Source organism: Leiobunum rupestre, chromosome 3 (assembly GCF_980474605.1).
Source record: "Leiobunum rupestre chromosome 3, qqLeiRupe1.1.hap1, whole genome shotgun sequence".
Taxonomy (NCBI): domain Eukaryota; kingdom Metazoa; phylum Arthropoda; class Arachnida; order Opiliones; family Sclerosomatidae; genus Leiobunum; species Leiobunum rupestre.
Window position 1 is genome coordinate 77,366,695 of NC_143386.1, and position 23,980 is coordinate 77,390,674.

Below are 23,980 nucleotides of genomic sequence, written 5' to 3' on the forward strand. Positions count from 1 at the left end.
CTTTTGTCCGGGACTGTACGTTGTCGGAGATACGTATGGTGATCTGTTTGGAGATCGCCCGAAATATACGTTACGGATAAACCGTTTGATAATTGGTCGAGAGTCACGGTGTCATTGTGTTGATTGGTGACTCGTTTTATTAGTGTTCGGTGATTGGTTTGGGGTTCCAGCGTTTACGGTGATACGTTTTTACGTTAGTTACCAGACCTGATAGGACTTCGGTCATTGGCTTAGCCGTCCGAATTATAGTTTAAATTTTTCCTTCTAGGTGGTGTCGAGATCTACCCCAGAGAGGATATAAAGAGGCGCTGCTTTTCGATCGCAATCAGTCTAATATTCTCGGAGTTAACAAGTAGTCACTTTTTAAAGTTGGATTCTTTTCGTGGATAATGGTGCGAGTGCAAAATTTTGTTGGTATCGGGGATGCGGCGATGAAGGACGAACTTTAAAAAAAAATAGAACTCAGTGAAGTTTTACTACGCGCAAGAGGAGGAAGTGGACGGGGTAAACGTAATTAAAGTATTCTTCGGCCTTCAAAATTTAAAGAGTCTGAAGAATGTGGCTTAATTCTTTGGGTTGGAGCTTGAAATCCCGGAGTGGACAGCAAACTTCGTTCGCGATTTCGAACAAGGAATAGGACGAATTTCCGGTGCAGAATTGCGAGCGGGGGGATCTCGGAATGAGGTTTGTCCAACCATGTTTTTGTTTGCTTTAAGCCCTAAAAGAGAATTCGTTGAACGCTGCGGTGGAATAATGGATGCGCCCCGACCTGTCCGGATATCTGTCCAAACAAAATATTCTGCGTCGATTTTTGGCCCATCAATTCGCTCCCGCCGCTCCGCGAAAGAAGTTCCTTCCGCGTGATGACCCAGGTTATATACGGCCCTACCGGCATGGGAAAAAGTTATTACGTCGAAAGCAACTTTAAGAATCCCCTTGTTGTTTCCCACAAGGAGGACTTAAAATAGTTGCACGAAGATGAATACGACGGTATTAATTTTACGAATTTGGCGTTGCGTCCTGGGAATTCGAACAGCTTCTGAGATTCTTGGGAGTGGATAGGGATTCGACCCAGGACGTGAAATACGACTCTGTCACCATCCCCGTGAACATGCCCAGAGTCGTAATTTGTAACGATCTAAGTCATATTTGGCCTCCTTCAATGAAGGATCCGCATCGCGCGGCATGTTTGTGGAGGATGGTGGTTCGAGAGCCTGAAGCCAACCGGGGTCGTCCTCTCTTACGAAGATCCCGAGGTAACGGACGCCAACTTTCACGCCTGGCCAGCCCTTGTTTTCAAAACGCCGCAACGGCAGCGTCAGAGATAAGGGAGTGCGTCTACCGATAAGGGGGCACCTGCGGGCGGGGGAAACGGGCCCCTATAGGGGCCCCCCTTTTGCGTACATTTTCGACAGGTCAAAAGGTCAATAGCTGGGGGCACCCCATTTTAGGGTCAATAGATGATTTACGATGTTACCCTCATAAAACCTGGGTCAATAGGTCATCTGCCCCTATGGTGGTGACACGATGTTATGCAAACAGCTATAAACCGTTAAATATGGTGAAACGGGCCCCTGTGGGGGTCCCATTTGGAGGCAATATGCGGCAGGTCAATAGGTTAGATGATTTACGATGTTACCCCTGGGTCAATAGGTTATCTGACCCTATGGCGGTGACACGATGTTATGCAAACAGCCGATCCGTCATAGTTAATATCTGGAGGCACCCCATTTTAGGTCAAAAGGTTAGCTGATTTATGATGTTATAACCCATAAAACCCAGGTGTTAACCCATTTTAGGTCAATAGGTTATCTTCCCCTATTCGGCAGGCGGTGTGGACTGACACGATGTTATGCAAACAGCCTACCCGTCATAGTGAATGTCGGGCCTAGGGCACCTGTCTTTTCGAGTTGGTAATAAATAGTTCAATGGGTTTTCGCCGACAAACACTTTCAAACACTTTCGGGCCCCTAAGGGTTGTAAAAGGGTACCGTAAAATAGCGGGTGGTCATCGGTAAAAGTGTTTTGGAAAAAAAAGAGCAGAGTGTATACAAATTATAAGGTTTTATTATTGCTCCCAATCGCTAGAAATTGGCTTTTTTTTCCCATTCACTATAAATCGCAGCAGTTTGCCCGAATTAGTTTTATCTCTCCGAAATAATTTATGTACCCAAAAATGGACCGCCAGTTTATTATTCTTTTTAGGGGGATCTCTATGGGCGTTTAACATTACAATAAAGCTAAAGGGTCCAGTTTGGGGTACATTTGGTCCGAAATGGGGTACATAGGGGCGAAAATGGTGACTTTGGGTCCATTTTTGGGTACATCCGAATTTCAATTGGAAAAACGAAGAACCGTAATTTGTTCCACCCATCCCTAATTTCCTTAAATTTATTGCTATAATTTATTTATCGCTGGCGAACCCTAGAATATAATTAATAAGGACAAGTTATTTAAATTTAATTTAGAACTTTTGTTTACATGATTACGACTAATCCGATATATAATCCGTTTAAATCGTAATTTATCTATATAATTGTAATTAATTCGACATTTTAAAGGGTTGAAACGAACTACCTTCTGCAACTTGTATAAATAATTTAATTAAAAGTTCTAACTCACGTATTTGTAGTGTCTAGCCGCAGTATCGTCTGACATACGAGGGACAGCGACAGTGGACCCAGGAACGTTATCTACACAGCTTCGGTTAGACATGATGCTCGAGAAACGGTTTGTAGTGTACTGCCGATGGATGACGGGGGTGAATGTCTTATATATAGCGATAATAATTTGATGACTAACGGGAGAGGCGGGGATAGAACCTTCCATACCGGAAGTTATCTTTAAACTAAATTTATCAATAAACCAAAAAACGGATTTAAACTTTATATATTTTATAAAAAAGCTAATTGCATACAAATTATTAAAATAAACAAATGACTAAAATATACAAAAAGAAATATTGACAAATAACTAATATATAGAAAGGAATTATTTACAAATGAAAAAATATATACAATAATTAGAGGCTGTCGATGAGTAGTTGTTGGAGCATGTCGTGGAACAGCCCCTCTGTGTCGTATACAGCTTGGGACTGCTCCTCGCTGTCGGTGTACGCGAGACACGCTCCTACCTTCCATCGACACAACTCGCTTATTTCGAGCGAAAGTCTAAAAAAAGGTGTGGAGGTTTGTATGACGTAAATTTAAATCGTATGAAATAACTTAAAATTACCTTTGAGCGAAGGCCACGACTTCGAGACTGGGTTGGTGGTCTGCTCCCATGAGGTTCCTTTTTAGAAAAAAAGACTGAGCAACACGGAGTTTTTTGTAAAAAAATATATGCGTACGTTATAAGCGAGTCGCTAGGTGGGAATAACCGGAGCCTAGGGTCAATTTGGTCTAAGTCGACCGGCTCTACGGGGATTACATCCGGATATGGGGTGTCTAATAATAGAATTAATTAAAAAAGGAGACAAGGTATAAGATAAAGAATGTATTTATTTTTTATAAGAAAACACGGTTATGGAAAATGAGATCTAATAAAACCGCCGACATCGCCAGACGGGGAGGTCGTCACCGTCAGGAACGCCCGGGCCTCAAAGAGGGCCGAAACGTCTCTGATGAGACTAAAATATATATTTTAAAATACGGAATATATTATTATCAATATTTAGGTATAAATTCAAGCTTACCCATCCCCGTCAATGACGAAACCAGGTCCGGCGGTAGGGATTACGTCGGCGGGTCGCTGGAATTGCGGGTCCGGATAACATCCTTCACCCTCCGAAGAAGAGCGACTCCAGCTACCCGCTTCAGCAGCGGCCTCCAAACCCTGCGGGTTGAACCGGTGTTCACCCTCTTGCACTAAGGCGAAGCTGAAAGTATATATATTATTATTAAAAACCCCAGCCAAAATCGAAAAAGGGTTTATTTTGGGGGAAATATCAAAATAACATTAAGAGATCACCGAACTAAAAAACTCACATGTCGACGTCCTCATCCGAGAACAGAGGCGATGGACTTCTGGATGCCATGATAGCAGAGTTGTGATGTCTTAAGGATCCAGTTCCAGGGTTTTTATACCAAAAGGACCCCCATACCCACTTTGAGGGGCACCCACCATACGTAGGGGCCATTTGGGATGTAAAAACAAAAATCTATGAGAATCCCTCGTAGTTTAAACTGAAATAGTTAAAAGGATTTATTCCACATAGTTTATGGGGGTCCATAAAAGTCTACGCGCAACAACATTCATTTATAACCATTTTTCGACAAAACTTTGAGACGTCTTTTTTAAAAAGTTTTTGAGTATATAACTCTTTTACCAAGACCATCCTTCGACGCTTAAAAACAGCTGTGAAAACAATCGCTTTTTATAAACATTTCGATGTGTAAAAAAAGCACACTATTTTAACAATACCCGATTTGACGCGTCATGTTAATTTCAGGAGTCGCGCGTGGATCAAACTTAATTTGCATCGTAAAAAAGGTTAGGGTTGACACAAAAAAAGAGCCCCTAAACCATTTTCCCTTCAAAGAAAAAGACCGTAGGGGCCCACATCGTTCAATTAAGACTCGAGCGGCGTGGGCCCAAAGGATTCCACAGTAAGGGTTTGGGGTCTAATAAAACAGCGGCTCGTAAAAAAATTTGGGGCCGCTCGGAGAACAAGAAGGGCACCGTCAAAAAGTTTTTTCGTATATTCACCCCAGTTTTGTCAAAATAGTCAAAAGAGTTTTCTGCGTTTCTTTTGAAAAACAACATGTGTCAGCGATAAAAGGATGAACCGCCAGAGGCCTCCCTTTTTAATTTTTTTTATGGTTAGCCACTGCCTCTCGCTATCAAACAACTCTCTATTTTTTGATATGAGAGTTTCGTCTGACTTGAGAAGCGTACTATATTTAGCCAAATTAATTGAGAACTTGGGCCAAGTAACCTGCTATATCAGTTATATAAAACCTGAAATTATTTATTTTTTTTGCATTCTAATTTAAACATCACTTTAAAAACCTTATGCAAGTCAGAATAGTTGTGTAGAGTACTAATAACGTAGATAAATATTTAGTGGTTCAGTTATGTGTAGGGAAGCTTGTTTGAAGATAAGTTTAAAATTAATTTGGAAAAAAACTTGAGCTTTTTAAATATGATACAGGGTGGATACCAAAATTTCAAAATAATATTTAATAAAAAGCTTGCTAAATGAAATTTTTTCACTTCCTAACAAAATCAATAGGTGAACACAGACTTAAAAAGATAATTTTCAACTATAGTTAACGGTAACTTCCCTTAAATTTCAAACTGAAAACACTAAAGTTTCATGCAATCCAATAACTTGGACTTTTGAAAAAATTTCACTAAGAATCATCACATTAAATGGGAGCTACTCTGCATCGTAAAATTAAAAACTCAAGCAATTTTTTTGCCCAAATTCATTTTTAACTTATCTTAAAACACGCTTCCCTAAGTCTGACTAGCTCTGTAGGTTAATACTAAAATAGCTAAATATTTTTTGGTGGTCAATAATTTTGATTCTGAGTGAAATATTTGCATATATTACAGTATTAGTTGAAAAAATTTCATTTATGTCCATTTTAAATTTTTTGTTGTATCGCATTATAATATTTTTTGCCGCGTAAAAGAAAAATAATTTTTGTAATATATAATCTTATAAAATGTTTTGTAAAAAAATAAATATTTTTATTATCTTATAAATCAGACTCGTTATTTCTCGCGTCATTTTTGTTTTTAGATTACGTAATTAATAGTTCATTGGTGCATAATAACGTAGAAAATGTTTTGGGTTCATTTGACCTGATGAAAACTTTTCATATGGTAAAGTTACTGGACTGAACTTTGACTTTTGAAAATTTTTCACTCAGAATCATCACATTAAATGGGAGCTACTCTGTATCGTAAAATTAAAAACTCAAGCAATTTTTTCCCCAAATTCATTTTTAACACGCTTCCCTAAGTCTGACTAGCTCTGTAGGTTAATAATAAAATAGCTAAATATTTTTTGGGAGTCAATAATTTTGATTCTGAGTGAAATATTTGCATATATTACAGTATTAGTTTGGCTAATTATTTTTTTTTTCATCTGCTACCTTACTCAATGGGTGAACATAGAATAACAAAGGTAATTTTCCACTATATTTAAAGCCAACTTCCCTTACATTTCACTATGAAAACACTGAAGCTTCTTTCAATGCGATAACTTAATTACATGCAATTTTTTTGCCCAGAATTACAATAATTGAATCGAAAAATTATCCAACTCAGCTTATCAGACTTCGGCAAAAGTGGTTTTTAAGTGATGGTGATAAATAACAAAATATACTTCAGCTTTTCAATAAAATTTACTGTTAATATAACGGTTAATCGACGAACAGGACTATAACTGTTGCGTACAGCAACTATCTAGTAACTCTAACGGTAAAAGTTGGTACTGGAATTTACCTGTTAAAATTTAACAGGAATTTAACAGGAAGCTACAGTAATTTTTCACAGTGTACCATATGAAAGTATTATTTTTCAAAAAGTGCATTTAAATTGAAATGAGGCCTATTTTTGGATTCCCCTTGTTCCTCCTTCTTTAATCCCAGCATGTTTCCCCTTTTATCATGGTGTCTCTCCAAAAAGAGCCAAAAATCTTAAATCAGTAGGTCTCGATCCTATTTATTTCCCACCATCCCAAATTGTCAGCTTTATTATGTAATAACAAAGAACCAACTGCACTCCTCGACAAGGCCATCATTTATAAAACCCCCCGTGATTGTGGTGATTATTACAGGGGGGGCAATGCCGTCGCCCATTTCATCAAAGACGTAAAGACCCCCAAAAATATAAACAACCCGTACAATAATTCTCCCCCCTTAGCGAACACCTTCGTGTTTTTGGGGGACCATAATGCTAGGCGGGACTCAATAGACATACTAGCTCAACCCAAAATTACATAAAACTCATTTCAATGTACGCGAATCCATCGAAATTTAAAAAAATAAATCGGCGCAATGTTTAAACCGTGATGATAGTTCCCTTTAACGTAGCCACGTTTTCTCCACTTTTTAAAACGTGTTTATGGTCCTCACCATCTCACACACACACAACAAACCAATTCATCCTCTCGCAGAATCCACCCATTCGGACAATAGTGCCCCCGAGCGCGAACGAAGATATCGACCCCGTTGCTCATATAACACGTCGACGGGGTCAACTCGCCTTTGAGAAAAAACGCTCGCGGCTAAAGAATAGTACCCCCCCACTAAATGTATGCATAAATATTTTTTCGTCCCAAAGTTTTACCATCGTACTGTCAGACTTGTAAAAATCCTTGAAGAAGGAGGAACAGTTCCTCCGAAACGATCGATTTTTTAAATAAATATATTGTGAATTTTAAAAACGGTTAAAGTCTCTTTTCACTAAGTATTTTTAAATATTTGAATATCGGAATTGTATTTTGCCGCGTTAAAAGTAGAGTTTAGATGTATAGTCGTTTTAAGAAATACTCGTGATATGGGTTCAAGTGGCAAGCATATTTAAGTACTACAATGATATTAAAATAAAGTTTAAAAATATTTCCATTCTACGTTACTTTAACAACGAATATTCTAGGACGTCAAAACACTCAAATCCATGTTTCAAATTCAAATTAACCGCGCAAAACACTTAAATCTATGTTTTCATTTGATTTTTAAATTAACCGCGATCCACGCCCCAGACCGCGCCCTTCAAGGGGAAATCAGCGCACGCGCGCAAGTCGGCGAGGTGGGGAGGGCTTCGTATATAAACATATTGTGTTCAGGCCAACTTTTTCACTATGATATAATGTTTTACTAGTCACTATATAATGTCTGAGTTTTACGCGCACTGTGATTTTCGCAACTTACATTATACAGAGATGCTAATATATTAGTGGTATATAAACTGTGTATAATATTTTAGTTCACAGGGCGTCGGTTAACGCATTACAGTTACATTAACATCTCTGCAAAATATCGCGCTAATCATTCAATCAATCAGCTAAAGCACATATCGTGATGACTACATGTAAGTCGTTCCGGCTTCGTAGGTATGTCTCATAAATAAATAAATAAATCTAACCGTCATATTAACATTTGTAATTACACATATGGTACTTTCATTACTTGAAACTTCAGATTAGTTAGATTGTATCGCTAATTAATCCACTGAATATTTTAGTATCCCGTTTTTGTGAATAATTCCAAACCGAGTTAGTTTTGTTTGAAGTTACGAGCAGACTTGTTTCAATAAAGTATTAAGTTTTCCCCTTTCGATAATAACTCGTGGAGGTTTAAGATAATAATAGGTAATGACTAAAGTAGCTAAACGCTCTTATTAATTTTTGACTAACGTAGTTTAATGATAATAGTAAGTAATGACTAAACGCAAAATTTAACCATGGTTAATTTAAACTAGTAAATAGTAAGTAATATACTATAGAGACAGATACTTCATGGTTTAAAATAAACTTTTATTAAAAATAATATTGGGGAAGCTTTTTCGAGCCCACTCGTTCCTTTTCAACCCAGATAGAAATGGCTAAAAAATCCCAATACACACAGATAGAACGCGTAAAAAGTCATAACCTGAGCGACGCGCGTAATCGGATAATACAGAAATATAAATTACTTGATCAAAACGTTTTACGAATAATTTTGAGAGCTTTATCTATTGAATAAAAGTTAACCATCCCCAACCTCAAAGGTGGAATCGCGCTTAGATAGAAGACCCGATATGTTCGCGAATTCCGACAACGACCATAATTTCAAACTATGTTTTTTATTTCTTTCTTTTATTTTGTTTAATTATATACAGGGTCTTTTTTTTGCTCGGAAAAGTGTTTTTTTTTTCAAAAACTATTTATAGTGCCGATTTCAAATTTGGAAGGTCAATTCTCTATACCGGGGGACATCAGTTTGAGAAATTTGAGCGTTTTCGGTAATGTTTTTCACCAATTTTGAAAAATTATTTTTCGACCACTAGGTGCGAGTAAAAAAATTTCTATTATAAAGTTGTAGGCCGTCATCGAAAACCCTTAAAAATTGTTCACTCGACGAAAAAAAATTTATTTATCAGTGAAAATTCGAGCTTGAAAAATTTACAAGTTGGTGAAGCCAAATTACGATTGTTTGAAACGATAATTGAAACCGAATTACCTAATCCAGTTGAAACTTTGGTTAAAAAAACGACCGGATTTAAAAAACACGAGGCTATAGGTCAATCCTAAACATGCATTGGGTATTTAAAGGAAAACTTTGGGAGATTATTATCAGTGTTTGGTAATATTTCGAACAATGCCTCGTTATTCAGTAGCTGAGCGTACCGAGATAGTTGCCATTTACTATGGAGAAGCAGCGCAAAACCTTAGAAGAGTGACTGAAGTCTTCGCAGAAAGACATCCAAATGGAGCACCATCTGTAAATACAGTAAGACGAGCAATTCACGATTTCAATCAATTTGGTAACTTGCAACCTAGGTTTCGCGGATTGGGTCAACCGGATTTAGACTTCGAGAACAATGTACTCGCGTACTTTGTGGCATATCCTCGTCACAGTTGCGCTAACGCCGCTGCTGATTTGGGTTGTTCTGCAAATCGTGTGTGGAAAATTCTTCGTAAGAATCGCTATCACCCATACAGAGGTACGCTCCACCAAGGACTAATTGACGGAGACCATCAAAGACGTTATGAATTTAGCAACTGGTTACTAAATGCTGTCCAAGAAGATAGACAATTTTTGCGCCATGTTTTGTTCTCCGACGAAGCGTCATTTTCTAGAGATGGGCCCTTTAATCATCAAAACAGCCATCTTTGGTCTGACATCAACCCACATTGGGGTTTTGAATATCATCACCAGGTTCAATTTGAACGGGTCAATGTTTGGGTTGGTCCCTTTTTCCTGCCGACGAACCTCAACGGCCAAAGGTATTTACATTTTCTACAGAACGAACTGAGTGACGCAATCGACGACCTTCCATTGGCTGAAAGACGTCAGTTGTGGTTTCAGCAAGATGGCGCCCCTCCGCATTTTTCCCGGCAAGTAACTGAGCACCTCAACAACGAGTTTCCTGAAAGGTGGATAGGGAGAAATGGTCCAGTGCATTGGCCAGCAAGGTCACCTGACCTAACACCGCTGGATTATTTTCTCTGGGGATTCGTTAAAGCAAAGGTATACGCCACGCCCATTGAAACTAGGGAGGAACTCATTAGACGAATAATCAGTGCTTGCCGAGACGTCACACCAGAAATGGTAGAGAAAGCGTTTGAGAACTTAATTGTCCGCGCACAAACCTGTGTTGCAGCCAATAGTGATATTATTGAAAATGTTTTGTAAAAATTTATGTGAATAAAATATCTGCATTTAAAAACCAAACGTGTACTACGTTTGTATTAGACTTGTTCCCTTTTCCATTATCGTTTCAAACAATCGTAATTTGGCTTCACCAACTTGTAAATTTTTCAAGCTCGAATTTTCACTGTTAAATAAGTTTTTTTTCGTCGAGTGAACAATTTTTAAGGGTTTTCGATGACGGCCTACAACTTTATAATAGAAATTTTTTATCTCGCACCTAGTGGTCGAAAAATAATTTTTCAAAATTGGTGAAAAACATTACCGAAAACGCTCAAATTTCTCAAACTGATGTCCCCCGGTATAGAGAATTGACCTTCCAAATTTGAAATCGGTACTATAAATAGTTTTTGAAAAAAAAACACTTTTCCGAGCAAAAAAAAAGACCCTGTATATTTAAAATTGAAGCTGAAACAAATTTTAAAATGACTTGGTTTCCCATAAGACATGCTACCCTCCCCACCTCGCCGACTTGCGCGCGTGCGCTGATTTCCCCTTGAAGGGCGCGGTCTGGGGCGCGGATTTCCCCTGGACGCGGTCTGGGGGGCGCGTCGCGGTTAATTTAAAAATCAAATGAAAACATAGATTTAAGTGTTTTGCGCGGTTAATTTGAATTTGAAACATGGATTTGATTGTTTTGACGTCATAGAATATTCGTTGTTAAAGTAACGTAGAATGGAAATATTTTTAAACTTTATTTTAATATCATTGTAGTACTTAAATATGCTTGCCACTTGAACCCATATCACGAGTATTTCTTAAAACGACTATACATCTAAACTCTACTTTTAACGCGGCAAAATACAATTCCGATATTCAAATATTTAAAAATACTTAGTGAAAAGAGACTTTAACCGTTTTTAAAATTCACAATATATTTATTTAAAAAATCGATCGTTTCGGAGGAACTGTTCCTCCTTCTTCAAGGATTTTTACAAGTCTGACAGTACGATGGTAAAACTTTGGGACGAAAAAATATTTATGCATACATATAGTGGGGGGTACTATTCTTTAGCCGCGAGCGTTTTTTCTCAAAGGCGAGTTGACCCCGTCGACGTGTTATATGAGCAACGGGGTCGATATCTTCGTTCGCGCTCGGGGGTACTATTGTCCAAATGGGTGGATTCTGCGAGAGGATGAATTGGTTTGTTGTGTGTGTGTGAGATGGTGAGGACCATAAACACGTTTTAAAAAGTGGAGAAAACGTGGCTACGTTAAAGGGAACTATCATCACGGTTTAAACATTGCGCCGATTTATTTTTTTAAATTTCGATGGATTCGCGTACATTGAAATGAGTTTTATGTAATTTTGGGTTGAGCTAGTATGTCTATTGAGTCCCACCTAGCATTATGGTCCCCCAAAAACACGAAGGTGTTCGCTAAGGGGGGATAATTATTGTACGGGTTGTTTATATTTTTGGGGGTCTTTACGTCTTTGATGAAATGGGCGACGGCATTGCCCCCCCCCTGTAATAATCACCACAATCACGGGGTTTTTATAAATGATGGCCTTGTCGAGGAGTGCAGTTGGTTCTTTGTTATTACATAATAAAGCTGACAATTTGGGATGGTGGGAAATAAATAGGATCGAGACCTACTGATTTAAGATTTTTGGCTCTTTTTGGAGAGACACCATGATAAAAGGGGAAACATGCTGGGATTAAAGAAGGAGGAACAAGGGGAATCCAAAAATAGGCCTCACTTCAATTTAAATGCACTTTTTGAAAAATAATACTTTCATATGGTACACTGTGAAAAATTACTGTAGCTTCCTGTTAAATTTTAACAGGTAAATTCCAGTACCAACTTTTACCGTTAGAGTTACTAGATAGTTGCTGTACGCAACAGTTATAGTCCTGTTCGTCGATTAACCGTTATATTAACAGTAAATTTTATTCAAAAGCTGAAGTATATTTTGTTATTATCACCATCACTTAAAAACCACTTTTGCCGAAGTCTGATAAGCTGAGTTGGATAATTTTTCGATTCAATTATTGTAATTCTGGGCAAAAAAATTGCATGTAATTAAGTTATCGCATTGAACGAAGCTTCAGTGATTTCATAGTGAAATGTAAGGGAAGTTGGCTTTAAATATAGTGGAAAATTACCTTTGTTATTCTATGTTCACCCATTGAGTATGGTAGCAGATGAAAAAAAATAATTAGCCAAACTAATACTGTAATATATGCAAATATTTCACTCAGAATCAAAATTATTGACTCCCAAAAAATATTTAGCTATTTTATTATTAACCTACAGAGCTAGTCAGACTTAGGGAAGCGTGTTTTAAGATAAGTTAAAAATGAATTTGGGGAAAAAATTGCTTGAGTTTTTAATTTTACGATACAGAGTGGATCACATTTAATGTGATGGTTCTGAGTGAAAAATTTTCAAAAGTCAAAGTTCAGTCCAGTAACTTTACCATATGAAAAGTTTTCATCAGGTCAAATGAACCCAAAACATTTTCTACGTTATTATGCGCCAATGAACTATTAATTACGTAATCTAAAAACAAAAATGACGCGAGAAATAACGAGTCTGATTTATAAGATAATAAAAATATTTATTTTTTTACAAAACATTTTATAAGATGATATATTACAAAAATTATTTTTCTTTTACGCGGCAAAAAATATTATAATGCGATACAACAAAAAATTTAAAATGGACATAAATGAAATTTTTTCAACTAATACTGTAATATATGCAAATATTTCACTCAGAATCAAAATTATTGACCCCCAAAAAATATTTAGCTATTTTATTATTAACCTTCAGAGCTAGTCAGACTTAGGGAAGCGTGTTTTAAGATAAGTTAAAAATGAATTTGGGCAAAAAAATTGCTTGAGTTTTTAATTTTACGATGCAGAGTAGCTCCCATTTAATGTGATGATTCTTAGTGAAAATTTTTCAAAAGTCCAAGTTATTGGATTGCATGAAACTTTAATGTTTTCAGTTTGAAATTTAAGGGAAGTTACCGTTAGCTATAGTTGAAAATTATCTTTTTAAGTCTGTGTTCACCTATTGATTTTGTTAGGAAGTGAAAAAATTTCATTTAGCAAGCTTTTTATTAAATTTTATTTTGAAATTTTGGTATCCACCCTGTATCATATATTTAAAAAGCTCAAGTTTTTTTTCCAAATTCATTTTAAACTTATCTTCAAACAAGCTTCCCTACACATAACTGAACCACTAAATATTTATCTACGTTATTAGTACTCTACACAACTATTCTGACTTGCATAAGATTTTTAAAGTGATGTTTAAATTAGAATGCAAAAAAATAAATAATTTCAGGTTTTATATAACTGATATAGGACTTAACTTGACCAAATTCTCAGGTTACTTGGCCCAAGTTCTCAATTAATTTGGCTAAATATAGTACGCTTCTCAAATCAGACGAAACTCTCATATAAAAAAATAGAGAGTTGTTTGATAGCGAGAGGCAGTGGCTAACCATAAAAAAAATTAAAAAGGGAGGCCTCTGGCGGTTCATCCTTTTATCGCTGACACATGTTGTTTTTCAAAAGAAACGCAGAAAACTCTTTTGACTATTTTGACATAACTGGGGTGAATATACGAAAAAACTTTTTGACGGTGCCCTTCTTGTTCTCCGAGCGGCCCCAAATTTTTTTACGAGCCGCTGTTTTATTAGACACCAAACCCTTAGTGTGGAATCCTTTGGGCCCACGCCGCTCGAGTCTTAATTGAACGATGTGGGCCCCTACGGTCTTTTTCTTTGAAGGGAAAATGGTTTAGGGGCTCTTTTTTTGTGTCAACCCTAACCTTTTTTACGATGCAAATTAAGTTTGATCCACGCGCGACTCCTGAATTTAACATGACGCGTCAAATCGGGTATTGTTAAAATAGTGTGCTTTTTTTTACGCATCGAAATGTTTATAAAAAGCGATTGTTTTCACAGCTATTTTTAAGCGTCGAAGGATGGTCATGGTAAAAGAGTTATATACTCAAAAACTTTTTAAAAAAGACGTCTCAAAGTGTTAGATATTTTTTGGTGACAAACGTTTTGTCGAAAAATGGTTATAAATGAATGTTGTTGCGCGTAGACTTTTATGGACCCCATAAACTATGTGGAATAAATCCTTTTAACTATTTCAGTTTAAACTACGAGGGATTCTCATAGATTTTTGTTTTTACATCCCAAATGGCCCCTACGTATGGTGGGTGCCCCTCAAAGTGGGTATGGGGGTCCTTTTGGTATAAAAACCCTGGAACTGGATCCTTAAGACATCACAACTCTGCTATCATGGCATCCAGAAGTCCATCGCCTCTGTTCTCGGATGAGGACGTCGACATGTGAGTTTTTTAGTTCGGTGATCTCTAAATGTTATTTTGATATTTCCCCCAAAATAAACCCTTTTTCGATTTTGGCTGGGGTTTTTAATAATAATATATATACTTTCAGCTTCGCCTTAGTGCAAGAGGGTGAACACCTGTTCAACCCGCAGGGTTTGGAGGCCGCTTCTGAAGCGGGTAGCTGGAGTCGCTCTTCTTCGGAGGGTGAAGGATGTTATCCGGACCCGCAATTCCAGCGACCCGCCGACGTAATCCCTACCGCCGAACCTGGTTTCGTCATTGACGGGGATGGGTAAGCTTGAATTTATACCTAAATATTGATAATAATATATTCCGTATTTTAAAATATATATTTTAGTCTCATCAGAGACGTTTCGGCCCTCTTTGAGGCCCGGGCGTTCCTGACGGTGACGACCTCCCCGTCATTGGCGATGTCGGCGGTTCAGCTCGACAGCGACCTGCAAACCCTGCGGGTTTTATTAGATCTCATTTTCCATAACCGTGTTTTCTTATAAAAAATAAATAAATTCTTTATCTTATACCTTGTCTCTTTTTTTATTTAATTCTATTATTAGACACCCCATATCCGGATGTAATCCCCGTAGAGCCGGTCGACTTAGACCAAATTGACCCTAGGCTCCGGTTATTCCCACCTAGCGACTCGCTTATAACGTACGCATAATTTTTTTTTAAAAAAACGCCGTGTTGCTCAGTCTTTTTTTCTAAAAAGGAACCTCATGGGAGCAGACCACCAACCCAGTCTCGAAGTCGTGGCTTTCGCTCAAAGGTAATTTTAAGTTATTTCATACGATTTAAATTTACGTCATACAAACCTCCACACCTTTTTTTAGACTTTCGCTCGAAATAAGCGAGTTGTGTCGATGGAAGGTAGGAGCGTGTCTCGCGTACACCGACAGCGAGGAGCAGTCCCAAGCTGTATACGACACAGAGGGGCTGTTCCACGACATGCTCCAACAACTACTCATCGACAGCCTCTAATTATTGTATATATTTTTTTCATTTCTCGTTTGTATTTTTCATTTGTAAATAATTCCTTTCTATATATTAGTTATTTGTCAATATTTCATTTGTATATTTTAGTCATTTGTTTATTTTAATAATTTGTATGCCATTTGCTTTTTTATAAAATATATAAAGTTTAAATCCGTTTTTTGGTTTATTGATAAATTTAGTTTAAAGATAACTTCCGGTATGGAAGGTTCTATCCCCGCCTCTCCCGTTAGTCATCAAATTATTATCGCTATATATAAGACATTCACCCCCGTCATCCATCGGCAGTACACTACAAACCGTTTCTTGAGCATCATGTCTAACCGAAGCTGTGTAGATAACGTTCCTGGGTCCACTGTCGCTGTCCCTCGTATGTCAGACGATACTGCGGCTAGACACTACAAATACGTGAGTTAGAACTTTTAATTAAATTATTTATACAAGTTGCAGAAGGTAGTTCGTTTCAACCCTTTAAAATGTCGAATTAATTACAATTATATAGATAAATTACGATTTAAACGGATTATATATCGGATTAGTCGTAATCATGTAAACAAAAGTTCTAAATTAAATTTAAATAACTTGTCCTTATTAATTATATTCTAGGGTTCGCCAGCGATAAATAAATTATAGCAATAAATTTAAGGAAATTAGGGATGGGTGGAACAAATTACGGCTCTTCGTTTTTCCAATTGAAATTCGGATGTACCCAAAAATGGACCCAATGTGCCCTTAAAACGACCAAAGTCACCATTTTCGCCCCTATGTACCCCATTTCGGACCAAATGTACCCCAAACTGGACCCTTTAGCTTTATTGTAATGTTAAACGCCCATAGAGATCCCCCTAAAAAGAATAATAAACTGGCGGTCCATTTTTGGGTACATAAATTATTTCGGAGAGATAAAACTAATTCGGGCAAACTGCTGCGATTTATAGTGAATGGAAAAAAAAGCCAATTTCTAGCGATTGGGAGCAAAAATAAAACCTTATAATTTGTATACACTCTGCTCTTTTTTTCCAAAACACTTTTACCGATGACCACCCGCTATTTTACGGTACCCTTTTACAACCCTTAGGGGCCCGAAAGTGTTTGAAAGTGTTTGTCGGCGAACACCCATTGAACTATTTATTACCAACTCGAAAAGACAGGTGCCCTAGGCCCGACATTCACTATGACGGGTAGGCTGTTTGCATAACATCGTGTCAGTCCACACCGCCTGCCGAATAGGGGAAGATAACCTATTGACCTAAAATGGGTTAACACCTGGGTTTTATGGGTTATAACATCGTAAATAAGCTAACCTTTTGACCTAAAATGGGGTGCCTCCAGATATTAACTATGACGGATCGGCTGTTTGCATAACATCGTTTCACCGCCATAGGGTCTGATAACCTATTGACCCAGGGGTAACATCGTAAATCATCTAACCTATTGACCTAACCTATTGACCTGCCGCATATTGCCTCAAAATGGGACCCCTACAGGGGCCCGTTTCACCCTATTTAACGGTTTATAGCTGTTTGCATAACATCGTGTCACCACCATAGGGGCAGATGACCTATTGACCCAGGTTTTATGAGGGTAACATCGTAAATCATCTATTGACCATAAAATGGGGTGCCCCCAGCTATTGACCTGTCGAAAATGTACGCAAAAGGGGGCCCCTATAGGGGCCCGTTTCACCCCCGTTTCCCCCGCCCGCAGGTGCCCCCTTATCGGTAGACGCACTCCCTTATCTCTAGCGTCGTTGTTATTAAGAGCCTGTAAACGTGGAATGTCTTGTTTCAATTCCCTCGGGATCCTTGATTTGGGGGTCTGATAACGTCCGACCGACGTCAACCGCGGATTTTGGGGCGTCCTACGAACGAAGGCAGTTAAGATGCGAGTGTGACGTCAATCGGATTTCCAAAGGATAATTTTGTGTTTTCTGGTTAATGATCTGTTCTATTAAAAATATTTTAAAACTAAAACCTTTTATTTTATAATTTATGGCTTTCTTTTACAAATAAAAATAAAAAATGCCGCACTGAAAACGAATCTCTCGTCGTACGATGGCAACGTCATAATTCTTGGAGATTTCAATTTGCCTAAAATCAATTGAGCTGATTGCACATTTAATAGATGCGAGTTTTACGTTAAGCAAAAAGCCGAAGTTTTCATAGATTTTATTAACTATTACAATCTATCTCAAATAAATGATATAAAAAATTATCAGGGTAGTCCAGTCGTAAAATTAGATACTTTTCATCCAGCTTTCTGTGTTAATTACCATGGTAACGTGGAACACAATTCTGTAATTTCAAGCTCAATCTATCAATTTAAAGAGGGAAACTACACCAACCTCTACCAGTACATTGCCTCCGTCGATTGGTCTACTTTGTACTCCAGCTCCGACGTCAATGAAGCCGTAGAAATACTTACCAATACATTACTATCCAGTTTCGACAATACCATACCTAAAAGGAAAAAGAAAGAATTGAATAACAACCTGAAAGCCACTTATATTTACCCAAATTGGTTTTCTCCCGAAACGAAAAAGGCTCTTCGGAAAAAAGGTATCTCCACCGTAAAATGAAACGCCAGCCAAGCGACGGAAATACACAAAGGTACAATGCTCAACGCTCCATATCGAAAAGCCTAATTTCTCGCGATAAATTAATTTACGCCACTAAGATATCTAACTCCGCTGGGGAAAATCCAAAAGTCTTCTGGGACTACGTCAACAGAAAAAGAAAAGGACCAAGACAAACCATTACCCTGATGAAGGATGACGTACCCATAACTGACAATACCTCTATAGCCAAGGAGTTTTCTACTCTGTTCGCCAGTGCTGCGAGAGACAATTGCGCTTCTGAACACACAACTCTAGGAGACGCCATACCTCCAAACAACTTATTTCAACTTAATATCACTGAAGATGACGTCACAGAGTCCATCAAGAAGCTAAAACCCAATACCTCATCTGGGTTTGATCGTATACCCAACTTCTTGCTAAAGGGGTGTAGCGAACCCCTAAAGAAACCTTTGGCATTCATTTTCAACTTATCGCTTACATCCGGCGTATATCCGACCGCTTGGAAAACAGCCCTGATTTCTCCGATCTACAAAAAAGGCTTCAAAGGAGACCCAGCTAATTATAGGCCAATCTCGGTTTTAACTTCTCTCAGTATGGTGTTTGATTTTATCGTCCAACGTCACCTATATAATTAGTTCAAGCTATACCTTCCTGATAGTCAGCACGGGTTCGTCAAGAGACGATCAGTGGAAACAAATCTACTTAAATTTTGCAATTTTGTTGACCCAATCGTAACCAAGCGTGGACAAGTTGATTGCATCTACATAGATCTGTCAAAGGCCTTTGATAGGGTGTCCCACCCACGCCTTATAGAGAAGTTGAAAAACCATGGTCTATCTGGCTCTATTCTACGCTGGTGTCATGATTACCTATCAAATCGATTGAACGTTTTAAAATGCAATGGCCAAATTACTGACGTCACCTGTGACGTTCATCAGGGTTCGTCATTCGGGCCTCTACTTTTTAACGTTTATATTCATGATATACCGCCCAGTGTAAAATGGTCGAGCATTTTTCAGCTGGCTGACGACCATAAATTTGCTAAAGAAATTAACCATTTCTTGGACTGTCAACTCCTTCAGCAAGACCTGGATCAACTATATATATGGTGCAGTCAAAACAACATTCCAATAAATGCTGCGAAAACCGTCGTAGTGACGTTTACCAGAAAAACCAATCCGGTCTTTTTCGACTACAAAATAGATGGCATTCATCTGACTTGGGCCAAAACAGTTAAGGACCTCGGGGTACATTTCGACAGTAAGTTATTTTACAGTGAACATTTCAGTCAAACCGTCGCAAAAGCAAATATACTTTTAGGTGCATCTTATCGAATTTCTCGTGTACTAAGTTCGCATTTGTGCTTTTTAACATTATTTAACTCTTTAGTAAAACTTGTATACTCTACGGCTCAATAATTTATGCCGACACCCGCGATTCTAACATCAAGAAGGTCGAAACTATTTTTAAAAAATTTTCTTATCTTTGCAAAACTTTTAAAAACGCTGATTATTATACTAATTCAAATCTGGACAATGTTAAACAATCCCTAATCAAAGTTGACATAAAATTTCTCCACCGCTTAATTAATCATAAAATTACTTGTCCTTTACTTTTGCAATCTCTCAATTTTAATTGCGGCAGCCATTGCTCTAGAAAAAGAAATTTATTTGATATTCATGAGAAAAACTGTCGAGCCGTTAATAGAATAATGAATAATTTTAACGTATATGGCAATAAAAATGATTTGTTCAACAAAGCTATACTAAAAAATAACCGAATAGTTTTAGAAAAGTTAGGGTGAACCTTACAATATATATATATTTTTTAATTTTATAATTTTATTTATTTTCATGTAATATGATATATACGACACTACAAAAACAAGTGGCTTAACTTAATTTAATTTAATGGTTTTTGTATTTAGTGACGACTGTGTAATAACTTGCTGGTTTTTGTAAAACTGTTTTATTGCACAATAAACTCCTATTCTATTCTATATATATAAATATATAAATATATAAATATATATTTATATAAATATATATATATATATATATATATATATATATATATTTATATATATATTTATATATATATTTATATATATTTATATATTTATATATATATTTATATTTATATAGATATTTATATAGATATTTATATTTATATATATATTTATATATATAATTATATATATTTATATATAGAATAGAATAGAATAGATTTTTATTGTGACAAAAACAGTACAGTTGCACCAACAAGTTAAGCCACAGTGGTTAATATCAAGTTTGATACAAAGAATGCGTATTAGTTTTAAAATTAAAATTAAATTACGTACGCATGTATAACACTGTATATATTTGGTATGATAGATAAAATTTGGATTAAGGGTAATACCAAAAGTCACATTTAAAAATAGGAAAAAAAAGTAAATACATAGGAAAAAGTTAAGTTTAAAATTCATTAAATAGTACAGAGCTAGGTAAATTCAGTCAATTTAATTATAAGTCATTTACATAGCCATATTTATTAAAAATATACATTAACCTATTAACAGTGCGAGTGTAAGTGCCATTTAGATAAAATAACTTTCTATTTCTAGAACAAAAAGCTCCACAATAAAAATTAATAAACTGTAAGATATTGGGGCAATTAATTTTTTGGTTAATAAGTCTGTGTATAATTTTTACATCATTTTTGATCAGCGTTGATCGAAGAGAATCCATGTACAGTGTTTTAAGATTATTTTCATAATCGCTTAAAAGTATATTGTCATTAAAAGTCTTGTATAAGTGTATACATTTTTTAAAAACGTTCTCGAGTTTATCAATATTTGTGTCACAGGTGTCGGAATAAATTACTGAACCATAGATAATGGTAGATTTAACTAACGTTTGAAATAAACTCTTAAAACACTGTTTGGAATTTAACTGGCGAGAAATTCGATAAGAGGCGCCCAACAATTTTTTTGACTTGGCAACAGTCAGGTTCACATGTTTATCGAAAAGTAACTTGTGGTCAAAGTAAACACCGAGGTCTTTAACGGTGGTTGCCCTCGGTAGGAGAACGCCATTAATAGTATAATTGTAATGAATCGGCAGGGTTTTTCGCGTATAGGTAACAACAACGGTTTTAGCGGCGTTAATGGGAATATTATTATATGAGCACCATACGTGAAGTTGATCTAAATCTTTCTGTAATAGTTGACAGTCCGAAGGAAGACATATTTGTTTGGCAAACTTATGGTCATCGGCCTAGAGTTATTTACTCCGGTGGGTATGTCATAAATATACACGTTGAAAAACAGTGGTCCCAACGATGACCCTTGTGGCACGCCGCACGTGACCTGATATTTCACATTCGTTGTTTCCCCATAACATTTAATGTAATTAGTTCGTTTCGCGAGATAGTCCTGACACCAGCTAAGAAGAGAGCCGGACAGGCCGTGTTGGTGAAGCTTCTGTAAAAGGCGTCGATGAGATACCCGATCAAAGGCCTTCGACAGGTCTATATAGATGGCGTCGACCTGACCACGAGCAGTGACAATAGGATCAACGTAATTGGCAAATGAGAGTAAATTGGTTTCCACGGAACGTCCCTTCACGAAACCGTGCTGGCTATCAGGTAAGTAGATTTTGAACCAGTTATAGAGATGGCGCTCTACGGAAAAGTCAAAGACCATCGCGAGAGAGTCCAGGACAGAGATAGGTCTGAAATAAGAGGGGTCACCTTTAAATCTATTTTTGTAAATCGGGGATATAATTCCAGTCTTCCAAGTAGTTGGAAATATACCAAATGACAGTGATAAGTTGAAGATGAAGGAGAGCGGTTTCCGTAGGAGATCGCTACATCCCTTTATTAAAAAATTAGGTATGCCGTCGAAGCCAGAAGAAGTTGATGGTTTCAGTTTTTTGATGGACTCAGTGACATCATCTTCGGTAAGGTAAAGTCTAAAAAAATTATTTGGTGAAGGTGGGTCACTTGGATAAAAATTATCTGGATTACTGTAGTCACTAGCTGCATTCGTAAAGAGTCTCGAGAATTCTTCGGCGATTAGGGTATTATTTGTGATAGGGTGGTTATTTTTTATAAGCGATATGGTTTGACGCGGCTCTTTCCTTTTTCGATTTACGTAATCCCAGAAAACTTTCGGATTCTTCCCCACAGAATCGGATATTTCTGCAATATAATTTGATTTATCTTGGTCAATTAAACCTTTCGATACGGTAGGTTGAGTTTTGTAGTTTTCTATATTAATATCACTAGGTATGCGCTTCTTTTTTCTGTGAAGATATTTTTTCTTCTTTAGTGATTTAATCGTCTCGGACGTAAACCAGTGGGGTAAGTATTAGTTTTGTTAACATTTTTCGCGTTTGCCACTTTTACTTTCTTTTTGGGTACAGAATGATCGAGCGCTGATAGCAAGGCGGAGGTAATTATGTCGACTGCGTTATTTACGTCAGTAGCGGAGTATAAATTAGACCAATCGATAGAAGCGGCATACATATACAAGCTTAAGTAGTCGCCATCTTTAAATTGAAACGATGTACCAGTGTGCGCGGATAAATGTTCTAGGTTTCCATGGTAGATTACAGAAAAAGCTGGATGATATAAGACTTCTTCGACGACAGGATAATGGGTCTCAACAGTGGTGGTATTGTTGTTGACTAGGCACAAGTCTAGACAATTATCTTGATGATTTTTAATATTATTAATTTGCGAAAAGTTACAGTGATGTGACAGGTCAAATATCAATTCTGCTTTTTTCTTGGAGTAGAACGGGCATCTGTCAGTGACGACGTGGTGCGACCAGTCAACACCTCGTAGATTAAAGTCGCCTAGAAATACTATATCTCCATCGTACGATGAGAGTATAGGCTTAATAACGTTGACGAGTTGTTCATATCTATCTACGGAAGTAGTAGGACATAGGTATATGTTACCAAGTAAAAGTTTTCGATTGTCAGACAAGAAAATTTCAAGCCAGACGGCCTCAAAATCCGCCTCTAAGTCACTCCTCCTATGGCATTTTATGGTACGAGAGACTGCAATAAGCGCACCTCCGCCATGAGTTACTCTGTCAGATCTATGTATTAAATAGGTCTCAGGAAAAAAATCGGAATCAAAATCACCAGGAAGTAAAAAGGACTCTGTCAAGCAGTAAATCGGTATTTCAAAAGATACAATGTTTTCAAAAAGTTCGTTGGCTTTTTTCTTCAAGCCTTGCACGTTTTGATAAAGAATTGTTAGGTGACTATTCATGCTGAGGTTTTGACGGTTAGATCAGGAGTATGTACTGTGACGTTTTCAAATTTTTGGTCATCTTTTAATATGCCAAAAAACTCTGTAATCAAGCAATCTTTTGGAAAGTTGTTGGGGTCAAAAAGTTTAGTAAAGTCTTCTTCCGCGCAAGTAACGTAGAATGATGCGTAGATGGGGTGCTTGGTTTTCATGCGAGTACAAATGACCGTAGTTAGGTCATTATCAGTTTCAATAAAATCTTTAAGTTCTTCATTTGTAACGCTTGTTGGTAGCCTAGATATAAAAAGTGCCTTTTTACGCGTCTTAGTAGCTCTGGTAATAGCTTTTATTGAATCTGTATCTTTCCCGCCGACAAACATTACTTTCTTGTCTCTTGGCTTCACTGTGGTATGTGGTGTATTTAATAAAGGTTGCCTAGTAGAAGAAAGCATAAAATATTTGT

General features: G+C 37.1%; 1 protein-coding gene across 1 annotated transcript; it reads right to left on the reverse strand.

The window, feature by feature from the left end:
* Nucleotides 1-22,581: 22,581 nt before the first annotated feature.
* Nucleotides 22,582-23,538, reverse strand: LOC149954627 (uncharacterized). The gene has a single exon (XM_090170000.1). The coding sequence runs from the start codon at nucleotides 23,536-23,538 to the stop codon at nucleotides 22,582-22,584; it is 957 nt and encodes a 318-aa protein (XP_090026126.1).
* Nucleotides 23,539-23,980: the final 442 nt, after the last annotated feature.